The sequence below is a fragment of the Schistocerca gregaria genome, chromosome 9, assembly GCF_023897955.1.
Source record: "Schistocerca gregaria isolate iqSchGreg1 chromosome 9, iqSchGreg1.2, whole genome shotgun sequence".
NCBI lineage: Eukaryota > Metazoa > Arthropoda > Insecta > Orthoptera > Acrididae > Schistocerca > Schistocerca gregaria.
The window spans coordinates 141,243,155-141,264,485 of record NC_064928.1 but is presented as its reverse complement, the minus strand read 5'-3'; the positions used below and the strand labels follow the sequence as shown (position 1 = coordinate 141,264,485).

Here is a 21,331-nt window from a genome sequence, read left to right as displayed (position 1 = left end):
CCACTGTGCTACCGTGCTAAGTGATTATGTAAACAGTTCTGTGGCAATGCCTCTTCATAGCTCAATAGACTGTCATCATTATCGCCTACAGCCATTTGGGCTCCAAAGTTGAAAGATGTCAAAAGCACTCCCAGATGCCAGTGATTTCCAAAGCTGACTCAACTGCCTGAGTGTCTTAGCAACAAAGAATAAATGAATTAAAACTTGATGCACGATGTGACATTTTTTCACATATCTCATTGTTTACGTCATATCTCTTGCACTATGTATAATTCAATGATATATTTTTATAGGTACATTCAGTGGCATATGTGGATTCTGTCAGCAAAATGTGCTCTGACTAGAGTTACTACAAGAGAAGTAATCAATTTAAACATCATGCACTATATGGAAGTTTTTCACACATCTCAGTGTTTATGATGTCATATCTCCTGAACTATGGGTGTATGACGTACCATAACATATTTTTCTAGAAGCATTTGATGGCATTTATTGTGAATACAATTAAAAGCACAGAAATAATTAATTTAACTAGCATGCATGTCATGGCAATTTTTCATGCATCTTATTGTTTACAGTGTCGTCTTCTGAACTATGATGGGCAGATGGTTCTTACACACACAGTGGCCACTGCTTGACAGTAAGGGATTTGTGTGGCACGTTGAGTTTCAAAGCTTGAGGAAAAAACAGTGACAATTCAGGTTCATCATTTCAACACAAGATTGACAGTGTTCAATGGTGGCAAGGCCAGGGGCATTTGGGATGTTATTAAAAAGGAATTATGAGTAGGTTGTCTTGCGATGAAGGAACACGAATTGTGAACAGTCAGCGGAGGAATTGGCTGGTGTTTTTTATGTAGGAGGGTAGACTGGGGTAATAGGATGGAAGGTTTCGGTCTACAAAAGCAGAGATTCTCTCAATAACAGCACAGTAACTGGCCATAATGAGGTGTCCCAGGTGATTGGGTTTATGAACTTCATGAAGCATGTAGAAGGTAGGAATGTAGGGAGTGGTATAAGTGGCGAGAGAGGTAGACTCATGGGAGGAGGTCTGGGATGGACCTCATCATTTGAGAGGACACTGGATATCCTCCTGGATTTCTAAAATAGGGTCACGGTAGCAGGGTTTGTAGTTGAACAAATCAGATAGCTGATGCAGTCCTTATTCCATCCTGTGTTTTCCACTGGTTGATTTTGCACGTAATCATGTGTGTTTGGTTACGATGAGCTTTTGGTGTGCAAAGACTGCACTGGAATGATTTGTTGTAGAGAGATAGCAGTGAGAATGCTCAAAGTGCGCAGGTCAGCAAACAACAGTAAAATGATGCAGCCATCACTTCAAGACAGAGGGACAGAATCACGCAGCACTCGAGAAGACAATGTGTTTCTGTGCAGAACCACATTACCTTTTGCAAGCTCTGAAGACAGCTGAGTTTTAGTACTTACTGGAGTTTCTTCCTTAATAGGTATGTACTCGATCTCTTGCTTTGGGAATGCAAGTGGGTCAGCCTCAACCTGAATGAAAAGAAATGAGTTAAGTACAGGAGCAACACTGAGTACAAGCAGCATTTATGAAACCAGTCTACAGAATATAAATGATTACACTGTGACAACAGAAACTTTCTGCCTGGATTTCACACTTATAACGAACAGCTGCCTTATCCATTAGAATGTCTGAGCACGCTTCTCACCCTGATTCTGATTTCCATCATTACCAGTTTTTCCACCTGTGATTTCTGAACACTGCAACCAGAGGTTCTCAAATGGGGTATAAGTGAACAGAACAACTGGAGGAATGGAGTCGGTGGAGCACTGTGGCTTACCCTCTCTACCCAGTTTCCTCTTTACATAGAATTATCTTGCAGGTGATGTTTTTTAAATATTACCCAAATATACTGCCATATGACTCTTAATGCAATACCAAAAATGTAACTTGACCATTTCAGTTCAATAAGTTGAGTATAATAATTATTAGTCATCACCTGCTTGAACAGAAATAACTTTTAAGGAGTTCTGCAGCAGTTATCTGACAATCAGACTTTAAAATTCCTTGTTGGATTAAGGAAACAGATAATTTGTGTAACAGCTGTACACATGTTACTCACACAAGTAGAAAAAGCTACATATTTCAGCATGAATGAAATACGTAACTCGTGCTGTGTTTAAACTAAAAACATTTGAGCTTCGCAAAGTGAATGACTGTGTCAACTGGTGCTCCAAGAGGCCATAAGCCAAAACACACTAAATATGGTAGGACAAAGGTGTCACAATGATCACAACAATCACAAAACTGTGTTTGTGGAGAGAGACAGTTTGGAAAGGATTGTGATTGGTCATGATATCTTCGTTCAAATGAACCTAGTCTCTCACATCAGGCACCACGCCGAGTAGAGCTTGGCAGCGAACGGAGATACGGCACGAATTGTTCCATCTTTTACATGTTTACCACTTCCAATCCACTGAGTTGAGTGCTGTGGTGTCAAGAAACTTAACCACACAATACTTGTAAACACTACCAGATGGTCAACATCATGCCAGTGTCATTCTTCTCCATAAACATTTTTTAGTAATGCGTAAATTACGAGAATATGAAAAATATGTTGATGCAAAATCGGGTGCAAATTAACATTTGTGGGCATAGGAAATTTGATGGGACTGATAAAAAATGTTGTAAACGGCGGGAAAACTTTGATTCTGGGAATGTAAAAGCAGCATTATACTGAGTGGCTCAACCATCCATTTGATAAATCTGTATTTAGCACAACAGTTTATGGAGGGAGCGACTGTGAGTGGTACACAGCAACTGTAAAGAAATTTCTCAAGAAAATGACACTGCTGCGTAACAGGTCTAAATAAAAGCATAGTATGCAGGTACAGAGATGGTGGATGAAACATGTTTCGCTGCCAAGAGGGCAAAGTGTGAAGCCATCAGTGACTACCGCAGCAGAATATTATTAAAAGATCTCTCACAAAACCCAAAGAAATGGACGTCATATGTGCAGTAGCCACCAGAAAGATCACGGGAGGCGCACATCAGCACGGCGCGTCACAGACAGTAGTTGCCGCAAGTAAAGTCCCGTCCACCAGAGGGCACGCAAGAATTCGGCTGCACCCTCTGCCAGCGGAACAACAACTCAGGCAGCGCGGGCCGTGCCCAGTCATTTCACATCAGGCACACCTAACAGACAGTTCCTGGTCTACACTATGTGAAGTGCGACGGAAAACGTGAATTGGCAATTAGTAGGGTCAATCTTTCACGTGTTGCGCCGTTGCTCCGGTTTTGCAGCTTATTCACAGCATGGACGATTTAGTGTGGGTTTTGGTTGAGCAGCAGACGGAGCTCATGGCAACCATGAACCAAGTGCTTCCGGCGTTGTTCTCCACACTGTCTGCTCCCCCTTATGACGAGACGGCTGAGGATTGGGACTCATATGGACATCGCCTTTGGCAGCATTTCCAGGCGTTTCATGTTGCCGATGCGGAGGTATGTCATGCTCTTTTCTTGTCTTGGATATCAAGTTTTGCGGCAGCTAGCGCCGTTGCAGGAACCCTCGTCTTTGTCTTTTGACGCATTGTGTTCATTGCTGTTTTCATATTATCACCACCACACGCATGTTGTGGCAGCTAGGATCGAGTTCTATCAATGCAAGAAACAGCCCCATCAGTCTTACCGGGCGTGGGCCGCTACACTGCACAGTCTTAGTCCAAAGTGTCATTTTGTCACAGAGCAGTCGCGAGAGTCGTATGCCCACATTATGGTGCGCGACGACATTGTTCGCTCGGGCCCTGATAGGGAGATCCAGCAATGGGCCCTGCAGTTGGAAGACCCTTCCCTTGAGGAAGTCCTGTCCATTGCTCAATCGTATGAAGTCTCTCACGCCGCAGGCCAACAGTTGGAAGCATGGTGCAACGTCGCGGCAGTTCAGGGCGGTGCAACCGTGTCCACTGTGTCTAGGGTGGACGACATGCAAGCAGTACAATCTGGCCGTTACGGCCACTCCTGCACGGCGCATAAACAGAGTTCTGGCCGCCGGCCCCTGTTATCGTCCTGTGCATCGTGCTATATACATCATGATCGGTCAGAGTGCCCCCAGCATTGGGCCGTTTGTCGCAAATGAAATAAAAAAGGACACATTGCTAAAGTTTGCCACTCAGCCTCAAAAGAATCGAAGGAAGCAAGTTCAGAGGACATGGACATTGACATTCAGGAAGCTTCATCGGTTCAGGCTCCCGATGCATCAGCACACAAACTCTTTATCGAGGTGTCGGTTCGGTCACGCCGATTACAACTGCAAGTAGATACGGGCACGGCAGTTTCCTTGTTGAATGCACAAACTTACTCTGACCTTGGGTTGCCCCCATTGGCGCCAGTTTACTGACGTTATGGTAAACAGTTCATTCCCCTACTGGGTAAATTCATTAGCAACGTTACTTACAAATCAGTCACTCGGCCTCTTACTTTTATTGTTGTCAGTGATGTGAGCTCTGCTAACCTTTTTGGATTGGATGCCTTTTAAGCTTTCAGTTTTTCTATCGCAGACACCATACAGTTGGTCTCCAAAGATGTTCCCTATCAATCATCGGAATCTTTGATCTCTGACTTAAATGATATCTTTGAGGAGGGCCTGGGGCGTGTTTCAGACTTCGAAGCTCACTTAACGTTGAAGGCGTCGGCTTCCTCACGTTTTCTACGCGCGAGGCAGATCCCCTTGGCTCTCTGCCCTCAGGTAAAAGCGGAGCTAGACTGACTGACAGCCCTCGGGGTTGTTATTACCATTTCTTCTAGTGAGTGGGCTTTGCCCCTCGTTATTGTCAGGAAACCCTCGGGAAAATTACGTCTTTGTGGCAATTTCAAGGCCACCATTAATTCCCAAATGGTGGTGGACACCTATCCCTTGCCTCATTCTGATGAATTGTTCTCCTCCGTGGAGGGAGGCCAATATTTTTCGAAAATCGATCTTTCGGAGGCTTATCATCAGATACCACTTGATGAGGACTCCAAACGGCTGGCGGTCGTCAACACCCTATTTGGCCTTTACAAATACCAGCCGTTGGTCTTCGGAATATCCAGTGCCCCGGCGATATTTCAGCGTTACCTTGAGCACGTCACATCGAAAATCCCTCAGTGCATTAATTACCTGAACGACATAATTGTCACAGGCCACAGCATGAAGCAACATCTGCACAACCTTCGAACCCTCTTTCTCAAATCCAGGCCCATGGGCCTGCGTTGCAACCTGTGTAAGTCGAACTTCTTCCAACCATCCACTGAGCATGTGGGCTACACCATCCCTTGGCATGGCGTCCAGCTGCTAGGAAGTTTGGTCCAAGGTGTCCGACCCTCCGTGGTCTGCTTCACTGAAGGAGTTACAAGCTTTTTTATCAAGATTTCCTATTACCACCAGTTCATTCCCAGGGCTTCCACCATAGCCCACCCCCTGTACTGCCTTCTGTGCAAGGGTGTTCCTTTTGATTGCTTGCCAGTATGTGAGCGAGCGTTCACCTCGTTGAAAGGCCTCCTCATGTCAGCACCTTGTTTGGCTACTTTTGACCCCAATTAGTCATTGGTCCTGGCTACAGATGCTTCGCAGTATGTGGTGGGGGCAGTCCTGGCCCATCGCAACGCAGATGGATCTGAGCAGCCACTGGTGTCTGCGTCTAAAACTCTTAGTCCCACGAAGGCGCATTACTCCCAGGTGGAAAAAGAGGCTTTGGCATTTGTCTAAGCTGTTACCAAGATTCACCCTTTCTTGTATGGCACAAAGTTTCAGTTAATCACCGACCATAAGCCATTAATATCGTTATTTTGCTCCGCCTCTCAGATTCCAGATAGGGCAGCCCAAAGACTGCAGCACTGGGCCTTGTTCCTCTCTAAGTAGCATTATTACATTAATTTTCGCCCTACTGGACAGCATGTCAATGACGACGCTCTTTCCCGTCTTCCGGTGGGCCCGGATCCTAAGTTCAATTGGGAGGAGATTACATGTTTTCATTTGGATGTGGCGTCTCGCCAAGAGGCTGATGGCTTCATGATCACTAGTTCCAGAGTTGCCAGGGAAACGGCAGCTGACCCGGTTCTCCGGCAAGTAGTTCACCTCGTTCAGCAGGGGTGGTTGTCCTGACTTCCAGGCCATGCCTCGGCCTCTCTTCATAGTTATCTTGTTGTACGAGATCGCCTCTCAGTCTTGGGAGGAGTTCTCCTTCTGGCTACCGGTGATACACCTCCTCGTGTGGTTGTTCCCGCAAGTTTGGGAAGGGAGGTCCTCGCGTTATTACATGAGGGGCACTGGGGTGTTTCCTGTACTAAAACCTTGGCTCGCATACATGTGTACTGGCCTGGTATTGACAGCCTGTTCCCTGTGTGCTAGCCAACAGGCGTCTCCCAGGTCAGTTCTCTTTATGGCCACCTGCAACCCAGGCATGGGAACGTGTTCACATAGATTTTGCTGGCCCGTTTCTCAATGGCTTTTGGCTCACTGTCATTGATGCTTATTCCCGATCCCCATTTGTGGTTCGCTGCTCCTCAACCACTTCAGCAGTTGCAATCCAGGCACTAGCAAAAATCTTTTCTGTGGGAGGTCTGCAGTCACCCAGGTATCGGACAATGGACCTCAGTTTATTTCACAGACCTTCCAGGATTTTTGTAGGTGCTTCAGTATTCAGCACATTTGCTCTCCCCCCTTTCATCCACAATCGAATGGGGAAGCCAAGCACATGGTGTGCACATTTAAGACGCAGATGACAAAGTATGTGCACGAATTTCCAGCGGAGGAGGCATTGACGTTTTTCCTGACAGCATACCAGACCACACCGATGGGAGAATGCATCCCCGCAGAACTCCTCCACGGGCGCCAACCTAGGACTCTGCTGCACCTCCTCCGGCCTGGTCCTTGCCAGTCTTTGCAAAACGAAACGGGGTACCCGGCTTTCCACCGGGTATGTGGGTCTGGGCACATGGGTTTGGTCACAATCCACATTGGATACCAGTGGTGGTCCTGCACTGCAATGGCCACCGGCTCTATACCTGTCAGGCGGGGGACCGGGAGCTACGTCGTCACCAAAATCAGCTACATCAACGTTTAGGCACCCACCCTCAGACCCCTCGGGCGCCGGTTTCCCCTTTGCTGGCACCCGTGCTGTTTTCTCAGGGGACACTACCGCCTCTCCCACCTGTGACTCCGCCACACTGCGATGGTTCTCAGCCTTGGCAGTCTCCAGTAGCTCCAGCACCAGCATCGCCATCGCTATCGTTAGAAATGTCCCGCCAAGAGCCGGCCCCCCTCGCAGGCCCGTTTTCCCAGGAGGCTGGTTCACCTGTGGTCGTAACTTCCCCATCGTCCCCGTCACTGGCTCTTGCCCCTCCCGAGGTGGACCAGGATCCAGAGTTCGACGGCTTGTCAACCATTCTGTCCCAGGCTCCGGTGGTGGGACGACGGGGGCTTCTTTGTGTAAGTCACTTCCAACCGTATTCGAAGGTTCCGGCTCGAGGGTCGGCAGATCCCCCCCAACTTCCTTCCAATGGACGTGGAGGTCATCGCTGCTGTACAACACTCCACCTTCCAACGCAGTGGAGCACAGTGGCTTCACCCCCGAAGGAGGAGTGCAGCAGCCACCAGAAAGATCGCGGGAGGCGCACATCGGCACGGCGCATCATGGACAATAGTTGCCGCAAGTAAAGTCCCGCCCACCAGAGGGCAAGCGAGAATTCGGCCGCGCCTTCTGCCGGCGGAACAACAACAACAACAACAACAACAACAACAATTCAAGCAGCACGGGCCGTGTCCAGTCAGTTCAAATCGGGCATGCCTAGCAAACAGTTCCCAGTCTACACTATGTGAAGTGTGATGGAAAACATGAATCCTGTTACTACACAATATGTAAAGGCTGTTAGTGGTACTAAGACCTCATTGACAAGATGAGAACTAAAGCTGAGGGTAGCAAAGCAAAAGCAGAAATTGTCAACTCTGTTTTAAAATTTTCCTTTACAAAGCAACATCCAGATGTGTTGTATCAATTAGAAATGCAAACAAATAAAGACACACCACAGAATAGGCCAAACAGGTTGAGACCAAGGGATAAATAGTTGGAGATAAAAAAGATACACTGATAATTGTAGGAAATGTTCTTTTTATTGATTCATTTAGTGTACTAAGGGTCTTGTTTTTTATTCTCACTTTTTTCCCTAAGGATGAAGGGAATACATGTAAATTATTCCCTTTGGGTGATGGTGAGGATGACACTTAGATGGAGTTTAGCAATCTTCAGAGCACAAGAAATTGTCAACCTGCCTTTGTCGAATGGGGTATTGCTATTGCAGAAGCCAGATGAAGTCCTCAAAAAGCAGACAGTCATTTAGACTGACCTTCAACATCTGAGAGGTGAGGAACGGAGAGAGAAGGTTGCAAGATACATTCTTAGAAGTGCTAAAGGAAGCAAAATGAGGCAATATGACAGGGGATATACAGAGTGAATATTATGAACTTAATATTTCCTATGATAAGATAAGAGAGCAGTTGCAGGAAGTAACAGGTACAATCACATATTCTCTAGTGCAAAGAAAAAGTATGGCTGAATGTGAGTGGTGAACTACTAATAGCAATGTCTGGCACAATACATAATAATGATACTTCAAATGTGAATGGTAAAACAGGTCAAGTGCAAGAAGTAGCAAGACACAGAGAAAGAACATCTGACTAGCATATGATGCAAGTTACAGGTATGGATCAAGGATTTTTAAATATGACTAAAATGTTGTATAAAATAACAACTGAATTACAGCAATATGCTAATGACACCATGATTACCGTAAATAAGGGTTTAGGTATAATACAGACTCACCTGAAGACATTAGAATACAAAATAGTGATAGCTAGGCTAATGAGAGAATTAGAAAACAGCTTACAGTATAGCATTTTACTATTGTGTTTTCATAGTTAAACATTATTCTGATAAAGAACATTCATATGTTAATGTGCAGTTCCCACTAACTAGGTGTAAATCACAATCTGTATGTTACACTTGGCACGCGTATCCATTTGGATGGAGTCATATTGACAGATGGATTAAATTCTTGGTTATTATAAATGACAGGAAATGCACCTAGTTCGATCTGTACAAGATTTTGGTAACTCTCTTAATGAAATTATCACCATCTGTCCTGCACGAGTAGTTCATACTGGTAACTAGTCCTGTGAAGCACAACTATTTTTGAGGAATACGAATGCACCAGAATGTAAGAAGACAGTTATGATGCCACGGGCACACTTTCAGCAAGTTGGAAATTATTGGGTTTATTCTGTGTACAAAACAAGACTTTCAGAAGAATGACAAGATTGTAATTCCAGTTTAGTGGTGTATTAATCAATGGAACAGAATGTGCTAAAGCGGGAGTAGAGCTTCATCTATCAGCAACCATTACGGCTACTACATGTACAATCAACATTGTTTTGGCCAGAAAATCCTTTCAGCATTTTACCTATTCAAAACATTACCTTTCTAAATTGTACACTAAATGCTATGGTACTACAGGCAGAAAATGACAAATTGCTGTCGATGAAATAAGACATGTTCAGAAATATCATTGTGAACAAAAGCAGAACAGTATTACCATTAATGCAACAGCTACAATATAATCACAGTACTAGAAGCCATTATTGCAGTTTATCTTTTCATAAGACATAAAGTAACATAAGCAGAGTTAAAAAATACACACGAGATCCTCTGGAATCGGTTGTACCAGAAAGATGATTATGACTGTGAATGTAGAGGGAGAGTAAACTACTACTACTATTACCACCAACACTACAACTCACACACACACACACACACACACACACACACACACACACACACACACACACACACACCTAACACTGGAAGCAGAGTAGTATTACAGTTTAGTGTAAAATGCACTCTTCCTCAGGAAATACAATAGTTTGGTAGTGACCATCTTGCCATCCACAAGCATCCATTGTAGTGAGGTAGGCAAGCTAACAGTGTGCTGCAGATTGGCCAGCAGGGTGCACTCAACAAGAGCACAACAAGAGCATGCGCTATCATCAGCAGACTACCGCAGCTGCAGTGAAGCCCATTCTCCTAATGCAGAATGAACTCGTGGGCAAGTCTCATGTGGTTAATGCGTAGTCTGCACAACACAACGACATCCTTCTGAGAGGTCTGAAAAGATGTATGCCACACCTTGTTCGACCTTTTAATCACTCTCAACTTGTTTTGGGTCGTAGTAGCCTGCCATTCAAATTCCCAGAACCTCAAAATGTTGTGTCAAACTTCAGATAGATGGTTGGCAAGTTCATTTCTTGAAATGCTTATGTGTCTCAATGTCCAGATGAAGGTCACGTCTTTCCAGAGCTGTACAGGTCAACCAGTAGGTCCTGGATGTTGGCAACTAAAATATTTTTGGGATAGCACAGGGTTATGCCTTTTAAGCAACTCATAATGTTTGTCAAGGCCTGGCATTTGCTGTACCACAATGCCTGAGATATGGCAACCAATTCTGAACTCTATACTCTGCAGGAACACAGCAGAGTGTGCTTCTCATGTCTGCTTGGCACATTCAAAAGTGTAACCAACACAGTCACTGACTCTTGATCCACCAAATTGGAATAATTGTGGAGGATCGAAAGAAATAGGTGTCGCAGAAGAGTTGGATCAAAGAGGACCACAGGACAGGGTACAGTCCACAAGGGGTGGGAGTGCTGAGAGGGAGCCCTTGGAACATAGGCTAATAGTGGTTGTTGGAGGTCCTCCAGTAGAATACCAAGTCAGATCCCAGCTGGTCTACCCAATTGTGGGCAATGTGCAAACAGTCTTAACTGCTGGTTGTGGAACATAGTTGAGTGACATGGGTGACTAGGCATGTGACAGATCACCGGGGATCATCAGGATGCACCAGAGGAGTAGGTTAATAATGTCAACAGTATCCTGTACCAATTTTTTGATACCTGTTACACGACTGGCTGCAAAAGTAGCTATAAAGGAGAAAGCTTGACAATCATCTTTCCAAAGTGGCCAAGATGAAGCATGTTGCAGATGTCTGTGAGTGGAGTGGGCGTGAACAACAGAAAAATGGTCGCTGTCACAAAGACCGCCAAGGACACGCCACTGAAATGGGGGTAAAATACTCGGCTGTAAACTGTGAGATCAATAGCTGAAAACATTCTGTGGGCCACAGTGAATTGTAGTTCCAGTGTTGAGTAGGCAGACATCCAACTCTGGAAGGGGGTGTTCCAGTACTCAGCCTCTGTGAGACATATTGTTGCCACCATAAAGAGGATTATGGACATTGGATATTTAAGTCTCCCAGTAGGAGGAGAGCGAGGGGGGGGGGGGGGGGGGGGGGCAGGGATCTGTATCACTAACTCAAACAGCTCATGATAACGGAAAAGTCCTTGTGGAGGTAGATAAAAATTTAATATTGTCATCCTAATTGACAGGTAGACACAACAACCACAGCAGTGCAGTGGTAAGAGGCACCTGCTAACTAAAAGTATCAGAGCGTATGAAGGTACAGACCACACCGGATGCTCTCTTGACTTTAGAACAATTGGTACAGTGGGATTTGTAGGTTTTCAGAGCAGGGACGTGTGTTGCTATAAACCATGTTTCCTGAAGCGCTATGCCAATTGCGGAACAAGTACGAACTAAATGATGGAGTTCGTTCAATTGGCAATAGTAGCCATTACAGTTCCATTGAAGGAGAATTGGAGTCGGGTCTGAGAAAGTGTCAAATGGAAAGGATGAGTGTGATAACTTCACTACCAGATCGTGGTCCAGCCGACTGCGTGAACCGTCGTCCGTGTGCATAGGCTCGACCACTGCTGGGATGTGGCGGAACATCCAAAGCCTCAAAAAGTAGTTTATCTTTTGACTTATCCTTCTTGTCCTTGTGAGAATTTGATTTCTGTGGAGATTACGCCATTTCATCTTCCAGGAGTGGAGAGGACTGTACTTTGCCCCTCAGCCTGTGGCTACTGGTCCTTGCCTGGAGAGTGGGACACCTTGACATGTGTCCTCATCCCTGACAACACAAGAGAATGACTAAGCATCTCTGGCTTCACCAATAGTGTTGGAACTACTGGCACTATAGGTGTAAGGAATGAGGGAGCTGATGTTCTCTCCCCCAACTTTGGGGTAGGCCCTGGACACCATCAGGGCCAGGAGCTGCCAAGCAAGACCTTGTCATCGTGTGAGGTATGGATATGACATAACAGTCCCAAAATTTGAGACCATATCAGTTGGATGAAATCTTTCAAAGTTTTTGTTAGCATCTTTGTAAGACAGGTGGTCAAGTCTTATGTTCTTGAATTTACTTCTCTTACTTGAACACTTAGCTACACAGTGAACGAGGAGGGATCGCTTCTGGACTCTTGACACACTAAGGGGATCGTTCAAAAGGGCTGCCCTCATGGGATTCCCGTCCACATGCCCTACAGATAGCCTCATTAGAACAGCAGGAGGACATGTGTCTGAACCTTTGGCATTTAAAACTTCTCATCGGGGAATGAAAGTAAGGCCTGGCATCACACCCATAAACCATGACCTTAATCTTCACAGCTAAAATGTTGCCATCAAAAGCTAGGATAAAATCTCCAGTGTCCATTCTATTATCCTTGGGACCCTTCTGGATGCGGTGAACAAAACGGAATCCACCCCGTGCCACATTAATATGCAGCTCTTCATCCGTTTGCAGCATTGGGTCCCAATGGAAGATAACACCTTGAATTCTACTGGGCTTATTATGACGAGAAATGGTGACTGGTATATCTCTTAACTTCATGGGTGTGTGATGTTTTGATCAGCAAAGACTGATTTCTCACTTTCTCTAATGCCACAACCTCCCCAAACTGATCTTCAACATTTTCAATGAAAAACATTGGCTTTGTTGTAGCAAAAGAGCTGCCTTCAGTGCATGAACAAACCAAGAACTCAGCAAACTGTCCACTTCCCTTTCTTCTTGGCTAGCTCTCCTCTTGAGGCATGGTCAATGACAGAAATGCCATAGGATTCTAAACCTCTGCATTAAAAATTACTGTTCCTGACTGATGAGAAGACTGTGTTGGCATGGCCACCATTAAGTATGACCTGTTTCATTGTGGATCATCTGCCCCAATGCCACTCACTCCAAATGGAGGCTCTTCACATGGGTGCTACCCCGCAAAGGCAAAGGCGACTGTAGCCATTGCCCCAAGTACCTGTACCCCAAAGTAGACAGGCACCAAATGCTTGGCTGACAAGGGCAGGTTGCAGCTCAGGCATCAACAGTGCGATCCCTAAATTTTTGGGGGGCTACCACCAAGAGGGTAGATGACAACCCCACTAAAATGGACTAGCTACTGCGCTGATTTCAGGTGCAGAGGCAGATCAGTTTGATTGGTAGGTGCAAAAGATAACAGCGCACAATGGAGAGTTAATGCACCACAGTAAAGCGCCCTTCCTCAAACAGCCTGTGCTTTGGTAAAATTTGGAAAGCAGAGTTCAAACCCAAAAAAGGTTACTAGAGTTTCATAAGCCAGAACAGGTGAGGGACAAAGCATAGCAAAAACCTTCAAAAGTCCAAAGACCATTCACAAGACCAAGGTAAAAAACTTGACCCAATAAAAAAGACTCCTACTAGCCGCCTCTTATGGCAGACAACGAAGGGCCATGTGTCTACAAGCTAAGCTGCAACCACTGTGCTGCATTCTATGTGGGCATGACAACCAACAAACTGTCTGTCCACAATAATCACCACCGACTAACTGAAACCAGTTACAGCTGGAACACCCAGTAGCTTAGCATGCTGCCCAACACAACCTTCTTCACTTCAGTGACTGCATCACAGCCTGTGCCACCTAGTTCCTTCCCACCAACACCAGCTTTTCTAAATTGTGCAGGTGGGAACTCACCTTGCAATATATCCCAAGTTCCCACAGCCTCTACGGCTACAATCTTCATTAATCACCATCCTTCGCCAACCTGTACGCCTCCCCACTCCCACATTCCAGCACAACACAGCCTTCTGTTCCACCCTTGCACCCGTAGATGTACCACAAAGAAAAACAGAAACTGTAACATAGGTTAAGCTGCAAAGGAATTCTGTAAGTAGACTAAAATATTTATATTGAAGATTAATATTTTTCTTTCTTTTTCCTAAAATTCAGGATGAATTTTTGGAGGACAGGGGTATGTTGCATATCAACCTTGTACAAGGCAGCAAATGGTTAATACTGTCGAAGTCCCAGAGTCATTTACATTACAGCAGTGTCAACATGAGGCAGGCACTAAGAACAACATTTCACTACTGAGAGTGGGTAAGGGGAAAACACAACATTGGCATTTCTGGTGAACCAGACAGCAAACCTCTGCAGAAATGTAGTGGGGCAGAGCAGTTAGACACAATCATGTCACTTTCATTACATTATGAAAGAACCGCTGTTGCTAATGCAACACTGCGTACCAAGAGCTTTTATGAACTATACTTTTACTATAAAAACTAGTTAAGTAAGCACAGCAGAGTGAGAATCACTGATACCTTCATAATAGTAAGACCTATGTGATCATGACAAGTGATGTTGGGTAAACATTAGCCACTACTATCTTAACAATCGATTCCCTACTTACAACAAAGTGACATCTGGCACAAGTCTGTTGCATACAGAATGTTACAAAAAGGTATGGCCAAACTTTCAGGAAACATTTCTCACACACAAATAAAGAAAAGATGTTATGTGGACATGTGTCCGGAAATGCTTAATTTCCATGTTAGAGCTCATTTTAGTTTCGTCAGTATGTACTGTACTTCCTCGATTCATCGCCAGTTGACCCAATTGAAGGAAGGTAATGTTGAATTCGGTCCTTGTGTTGACTTGCGACTCATTGCTCTACAGTACTGTCAGCAAGCACATCAGTATGTAGCATCAACAGGTTAGTGTTCATCACGAAGGTGGTTTTGCAGTCAGTGCAATGTTTACAAATGCGGAGTTGGCAGATTCCCACTTGATGAATGGATTAGCACGGGCCAATAGCCATGGCGCAGTACGTTTGTATCGAGACAGATTTCCAGACCGAAGGTGTCCCAACAGGAAGACGTTCGAAGCAATTGTCGGCGTCTTAGGGAGCACGGAACATTCCAGCCTATGACTCGTGACTGGGGAAGACCTAGAACGATGAGGGCACCTGCAATGGATGAGTAAATTCTTCGTGTAGTTGACGATAACCCTAATGTCAGCATCAGAGAAGTTGCTGCTGTACAAGGTAACGTTGACACATCACTGTATGGAGAGTGCTACAGAACCAGTTGTTTCTGTACCATGTACAGCGTGTGCAGGCACTATCAGCAGCTCATTGGCCTCCACAGGTACACTTCTGCAAATGGTTCATCCAACAATGTGTCAATCCTCATTTCAGTGCAAATGTTCTCTTTACGGATGAGGCTTCATTCCAATGTGATCAGATTGTAAATTTTCACAATCAACAAGTGTGGGCTGATGAGAGTCCGCACACAATTGTGCAATCACGACATCAACATAGATTTTCTGTGAACGTTTGGGCAGGCATTGTTGGTGATGTCTTGATTGGGCCCCATGTTCTTCCACCTATGCTCAATGGTGCACATTATCATGATTTCATACAGGATACTCTACCTGTGCTGCTAGAACATGTGCCTTTACAAGTACGACACAACATGTGGTTCATGCACGATGGAGCTCCTGCACATTTCAGTCGAAGTGTTCGTACGCTTGTCAACAACAGATTTGGTGACTGTTGGATTGGTAGAGGTGGACCAATTCCATGGCCTCCACACTCTCCTGACCTCAACCGTCTTGACTTTCATTTATGGGGGCATTTGAAAGCTCTTGTCTACGCAACCCTGGTACCAAACGTAGAGACTCTTCGTGCTCGTATTGTGGACGGCTGTCATACAATACGCCATTCTGCAGGGCTGCATCAGCGCATCAGGGATTCCATGCGACGGAGGGTGGATGCATGTATCCTTGCTAACGGAGGACATTTTGAACATTTCCTGTAACAAAGTATTTGAAGTCACCCTGTTACGTTCTGTTGCTGTGTGTTTCCATTCCATGATTGATGTGATTTGAAGAGAAGTAATAAAATGAGCTGTAACATGGAAAGTAAGCGTTTTCGGACACATGTCCACATAACATATTTTCTTTCTTTGTGTGTGAGGAATGTTTCCTGAAAGTTTGGTCATACCTTTTTGTCACACCCTGTATTTCTCACATGCAACTGAGGAACAACAGGTGGTACTGGGAGAGAGTGATACCTTGCCATAATCAGAAGTTGCAGAGTTCAACACTGCAGTCTGCTGCTATCACAAATCACTGGGACCAGATGCCTTGCCTATTGTCCCAGGTCACAACAATAGTATTCCTGATACTTCTGCGGACTGACGAGGGCCTACCTGAATGGCAGGTCAAAAACATTGTACTACACAGCAATCGTCAACACGGTTCAACAGATGATGAAGAACGAGAGTGTGGGTACGGACGGAGCAACTCTGATATTGTCAAGTCTAACACACATGTCCTCTTCTCTCACTGCTCCAGCATTGCTTTACAGCCATCATCAGACACTCCACATGTGGCAAACCACCACAGCAGCACCTGGCCAGGAGCGGTGAATGCAGGGTCAGCTTCCTTGAATGGTCAGAAGGCCACTTACGACATGAATCCTCAATGAGTTTTGAAAATTGATGTCAACAGCAAGCCAAGAAACTGACTGTAATATATGGAAATTGTGGTGTCACCGTCAAACACGACACTTGCTAGGTGGTAGCCTTTAAATCGGCCGACGTCCGGTAGTATACGTCAGACCCACGTGTTGCCACTATCGGTGATTGCAGAGCGAGCGCCGCCATATGGCAGGTCTAGAGAGACTTCCTAGCACTCGACGCAGTTGTACAGCCGACTTTGCTAGCGATGGTTCACTGACAAATTATGCTCTCATTTGCCGAGACGATAGTTAGCATAGCCTTCAGCTACGTTATTTGCTACGACCTAGCAAGGCGCCATTATCAGTACTATTGAGATTGTAAACAATGTATCGTCAAGAGCGACATTCGTCATTAATGGATTGAAGTTAAGTATTCCACCAGCTACGTCCATTTTTCTCAATTCTAATTCCCTTGTCATGCTCCAGACCTCACACCAGCCTGCGTGAGCTAAACGCGTGCATTTCGGCCTCCTTTAGCAATTCGGTTGGCTCTCCTGCCAACCACAACATTGGCGATGAGAATAAAAGTGTTCTTATCTAAATTGCCCTGATTTACTTGTGTAATGGCTTCTCCACAATCTCCAGATGTACTGTCCGAATTTTATCGCTTACAGAATCAGCAGACGCAGGCCTTATTGGATGCCCTAGGACAGCTCGTCCATTGTCAACGTGCGATGCAAAACGATGCGGCATCAGCCGCTTCACCGCTAACGCAGCCACAACACGCTGTTGCACCCACTTTTCGACCTTTTGATGCTGCACTGGAAAGCTGGATGGAGTGGTCACGCCAATTTGGATTCCATCTCGCCGCCTACAGAATTCAAGGTAACGAGCGGCAGCCTTTTTTGTTATCATCAGTGGGGGTGACCACGTACCGTGTGATAGTCAAATTATTTCCCCACAGCGACGTAGCAACTCTGTCCTACGAAGAAATTTTGTCTGCATTAGATGCATATTTCAAAGAATCAGTCAATGTAGTTGTGAAATGGTATACCTTCTTTTGTACAAAACATACGGCAGGTCAGACTAATCGGGAGTGGGTTGCAACCTTGCAAGGCCTTACTAGGGATTGTGCTTTTGAGTGTCAATGTGGACTCCCTTATTCAGATACTATGGTACGTGATGCAATTGCACAGAACGTTTCTGATGTTCGTATAAGGAAACAGATTTTGAAACTAGTAAATCCATCCCTTCAACAAGTGATGGACATATTGGATCGGCAGGACACACTTGACTTTGCTCAGGAATCATTTGAAACTTCGCCAGCAGTGTGTCAGGTTAACCGGCTCACCGGGCGAGCTGCACGGAGCAGTAAACAGCCCTCGCGCCTGGCCGCGCCACTGCCGCCAGGCTCTCGGCCATGTTTGCCGCGCCGGCAAGCAAATGCAGTGATCAAATCATGCCTGCGATGTGCTACTAAACATTCGCGTGAGAATTGCCCGTCACGCCAAGCTATTTGCTTTTATTGTAATAAAAAAAAGACATGTTCAGAGTGTTTGCCAAAAAAAGCTCAGATCAGAAGCTCAAATCCATTCCAGGCCCTTTGCTTCGCGCCGGAATCGGAATCGACCCAAGGATACTCAGGATCGCGAAACTTCGCCCATGGAAATTCATGTAGTTCATTCCACTCCGCCCAGTGCCACTCTCTCTAACAGTGACTGTGTTCGTCCCAAAAATAGTGTGCGTCGACATTGATGGAACTTCCGTCAAGTAGCAAGTGATTATGTACCAGTGTCAGTTCATGTTGCACGAGACAGTCGCTCTTGTCGTCAGCAGGACAATAAACTTTTTGTAGACTTGGACATTAACGGGAAAGTGATACCATTCCAGCTCGATACAGGAGCTGCAGTTTCACTGATCAATCAAGACACTTACAAACTGCTGGAAACACCTCCGTTGCGTGCCGCCAATGTTAAATTATCTAACTATTCCGGTCAAGGTATCCCTGTGTTAGGACAGTGCAGCCTTCTTGCAACATATAGAGGACAAACAAAACTTGTGTCATTTTACATCCTTCTTTCTTCTTCTGCAGTGAACTCGTTTGGTTTCGATTTATTTCAGTTGTTTAACTTGTCTATAGTAAGTCAGGTCCTCTCAGTGAACCAGACTGTGCCTTCAGACAGTGTTTCTCATCTATGTGAATAATATGCAGACATTTTTGCACCGGGCCTCGGTTGCGCTAAGAACTATAAAGCACATTTGGCACTGAAAGTAAATGCGCATTCGAAATTTTTCAGAGCGTGCAATACTCCCCACGCATTGCATGATGAGGTCACAAAAACATTACACGATTTGGAATCACAAGGTGTAATTGAACGTGTGCAGGCTTCTCTGGGCATCACCCTTAGTAATTTTGCCAAAAACTTCCGGAAAGTTGAGACTTTGTGTGGACTTCAAGGCAACAGTGAATTGACAATTAGTGATTGCAACTTTTCCTTTACCCCGCCCGGAAGATCTTTTTGACAAACTGTGCCCGGGTAAATATTTTTCGAAGTTGGACCTAGCAGATGCGTACTTGCAAATACCGGTGGACGAAGAATCCCAGCGCGTTTTGGTGGTTAACACGCATCTTGGTTTGTATCGATTCAAACGACTGCCATTCGGGTGTGCATCCGCCCCTGCATTGTTTCACCAATATCTACAAACTGTTTGTGCGTCGGTCCCTACTGCAGCTAATTATCTGGGCGATATTGTGATCTCCGGAAAGACGGAAGAAGAACATTTGGCCAATCTCAGAACATTATTTCAGGTCTTGCGACAACATGGTCTTTGCTTGCGGAAGGACAAATGTGTGTTTTTTGCTCGGGACTTTCCATACTTGGGACATGTACTCAATGCCCAAGGCATACATCCCAGTCCAATGCACCTCCGTGCCATACAAGACTTGCCTTCGCCACAGAATTTGAAGCAGCTACAGAGTGTGCTGGGAAAAATTCAAATATTATCATAAATATGTTCCGCATGCCTCTTCCATTTCAGCTCCGCTTCATCACTTACGCCGTTCCAGAAGGGACCAGCAAAATCGATGTGTAAGCGTTGCCAAGGGGAAATGGCTTTTGGCCATGGAAAGAATTTCCGCGGGGGTGCTGATTGTTGTTCGGCACACACCATGCAAGAAAAGCATATATTCGTAACCGCGGCATTGATTCCGACCCAAGTACAGTGCTGATGAGAAAGTTGTTTCGTTCTCACTATACCTCAATGACCTTGGTGGAGAAGCTGTAAGACAGAGGACTGTAACGAACGTGGTACCACGACTCTGGACTGATCATTATCAGAACGCAACAGCAAAACACCACGTCGTATAAAAAGTCTCTCCTTGTGAGCAAAAAATCGGTGAACCAATGGGTCTCTGATCCGTGACTTTGACAAGGGCCATTGCATAGCAACAAAACGCAGAACGGGGACAAGGACAGGGTCAGCAGTTGTGGCTATAGCTACACGACGAAAATCAATTGGAAACGATTCGACCACGTCATCGGTTTCCGCACCAATGAACATGCAAGCTAGTTCGGAGGAAGCAAATGCCCTTCCTCTGCAACAGGTAAACGGACAACGCATCGGTGTTTCCGTGCTTTGCAGTGGACCGAAACAAGATATCGTAGCGGTACTGCGAGAGGAAAATAGACCAGCCAATGAATTTCTGCACTGTACGTGGAGGTACAGGCTTGGTCGGATGAAAAAGCGATGTCAAAGGTTTGTGGTCTGTGATTATGGTAAAGTGACAACCATACAAGAAATCATGAAACTTTGTAACACCAAATACGAGAGCCAATGCTTCTTTCTCGATCTGTGAATAATTTCTTTCTGCAGACAAGAGCAATTTGGACGCAAAGGCAATAGGGCGATCGTGCGATCCATCTTTGTGCGCAAGCACAGCACCGATCCCGAAATCCAATGCATCCACCATCAACAAAAGGGGCTTCTGGGGACTGAATGGCGTAAGGCAAGTATTGGAAAGCAACGCTGATTTCAACTGGCAAAAGGCGTGTTCGCACGGGATCTGCCGCTCACCGTCTGCTTTCAGTGACGGTGCCGTCCGGTCAGTGCCCCGGGGACCCATCTACTGGCTCGCCTCAGCCCCAGATGTTACCGACGCTACCTTCCATTTTGCCCCATGGGGACGCACCACCGCCACCGCCTGTTCTCCCGCCGGCGCTGTCCGCAGTGGACGCGTCGCTGCAACCGCCGGGCACCTGCCCACTCCGGACCACATGTTGTCTTCGCCCGTCGGGTGCCCCGGCCCGATGGAGGTTGACCCTTCGACCCCTCCTGTCTCTCTACGGGCGCATACACCGCATGTTGGCGTGCACCCTGGAGCAGGTTTTCAGGCGTTTCCTAGCTCCCCGCGGTCCAAATGGCATGGTGCGGGTGGCACAGCCTTGCCTGTTGTTAGGCTCCCCACCTCGTCGCATACGTCAACATGTGGTCCTCCCCACGGCGGACGGAAGCCTTATGCCACAACCGTACGCCGATTTGCGGGGGAGGAATGTGGTGTCACCACCAGACACCACACTTGCTAGGTGGTAGCCTTTAAATTGGCTGCACTCCGGTAGTATATGTCGGACCCGGGTGCCGCCACTATCAGTGATTGCAGACCG

The 21,331-nt window shown here is 45.9% G+C and overlaps 1 protein-coding gene across 6 annotated transcripts in view; it reads right to left on the bottom strand.

Annotated features, from left to right (window-relative positions):
- Positions 1 to 21,331, bottom strand: part of LOC126291707 (gastrula zinc finger protein XlCGF52.1-like) — a 127,261-nt gene that overhangs the window by 76,359 nt on the left and 29,571 nt on the right. For 4 of the 6 annotated variants that reach the window (XM_049985364.1, XM_049985359.1, XM_049985360.1 and 1 more), the window contains exon 3: positions 1,446 to 1,514. The exons of the other annotated variants lie outside the window; for them this stretch is intronic. In XM_049985364.1, the coding sequence (XP_049841321.1) occupies positions 1,446 to 1,514 (69 nt within the window). The remainder of the gene's footprint in view (positions 1 to 1,445; positions 1,515 to 21,331) is intronic. 6 annotated transcript variants of the gene reach the window in all.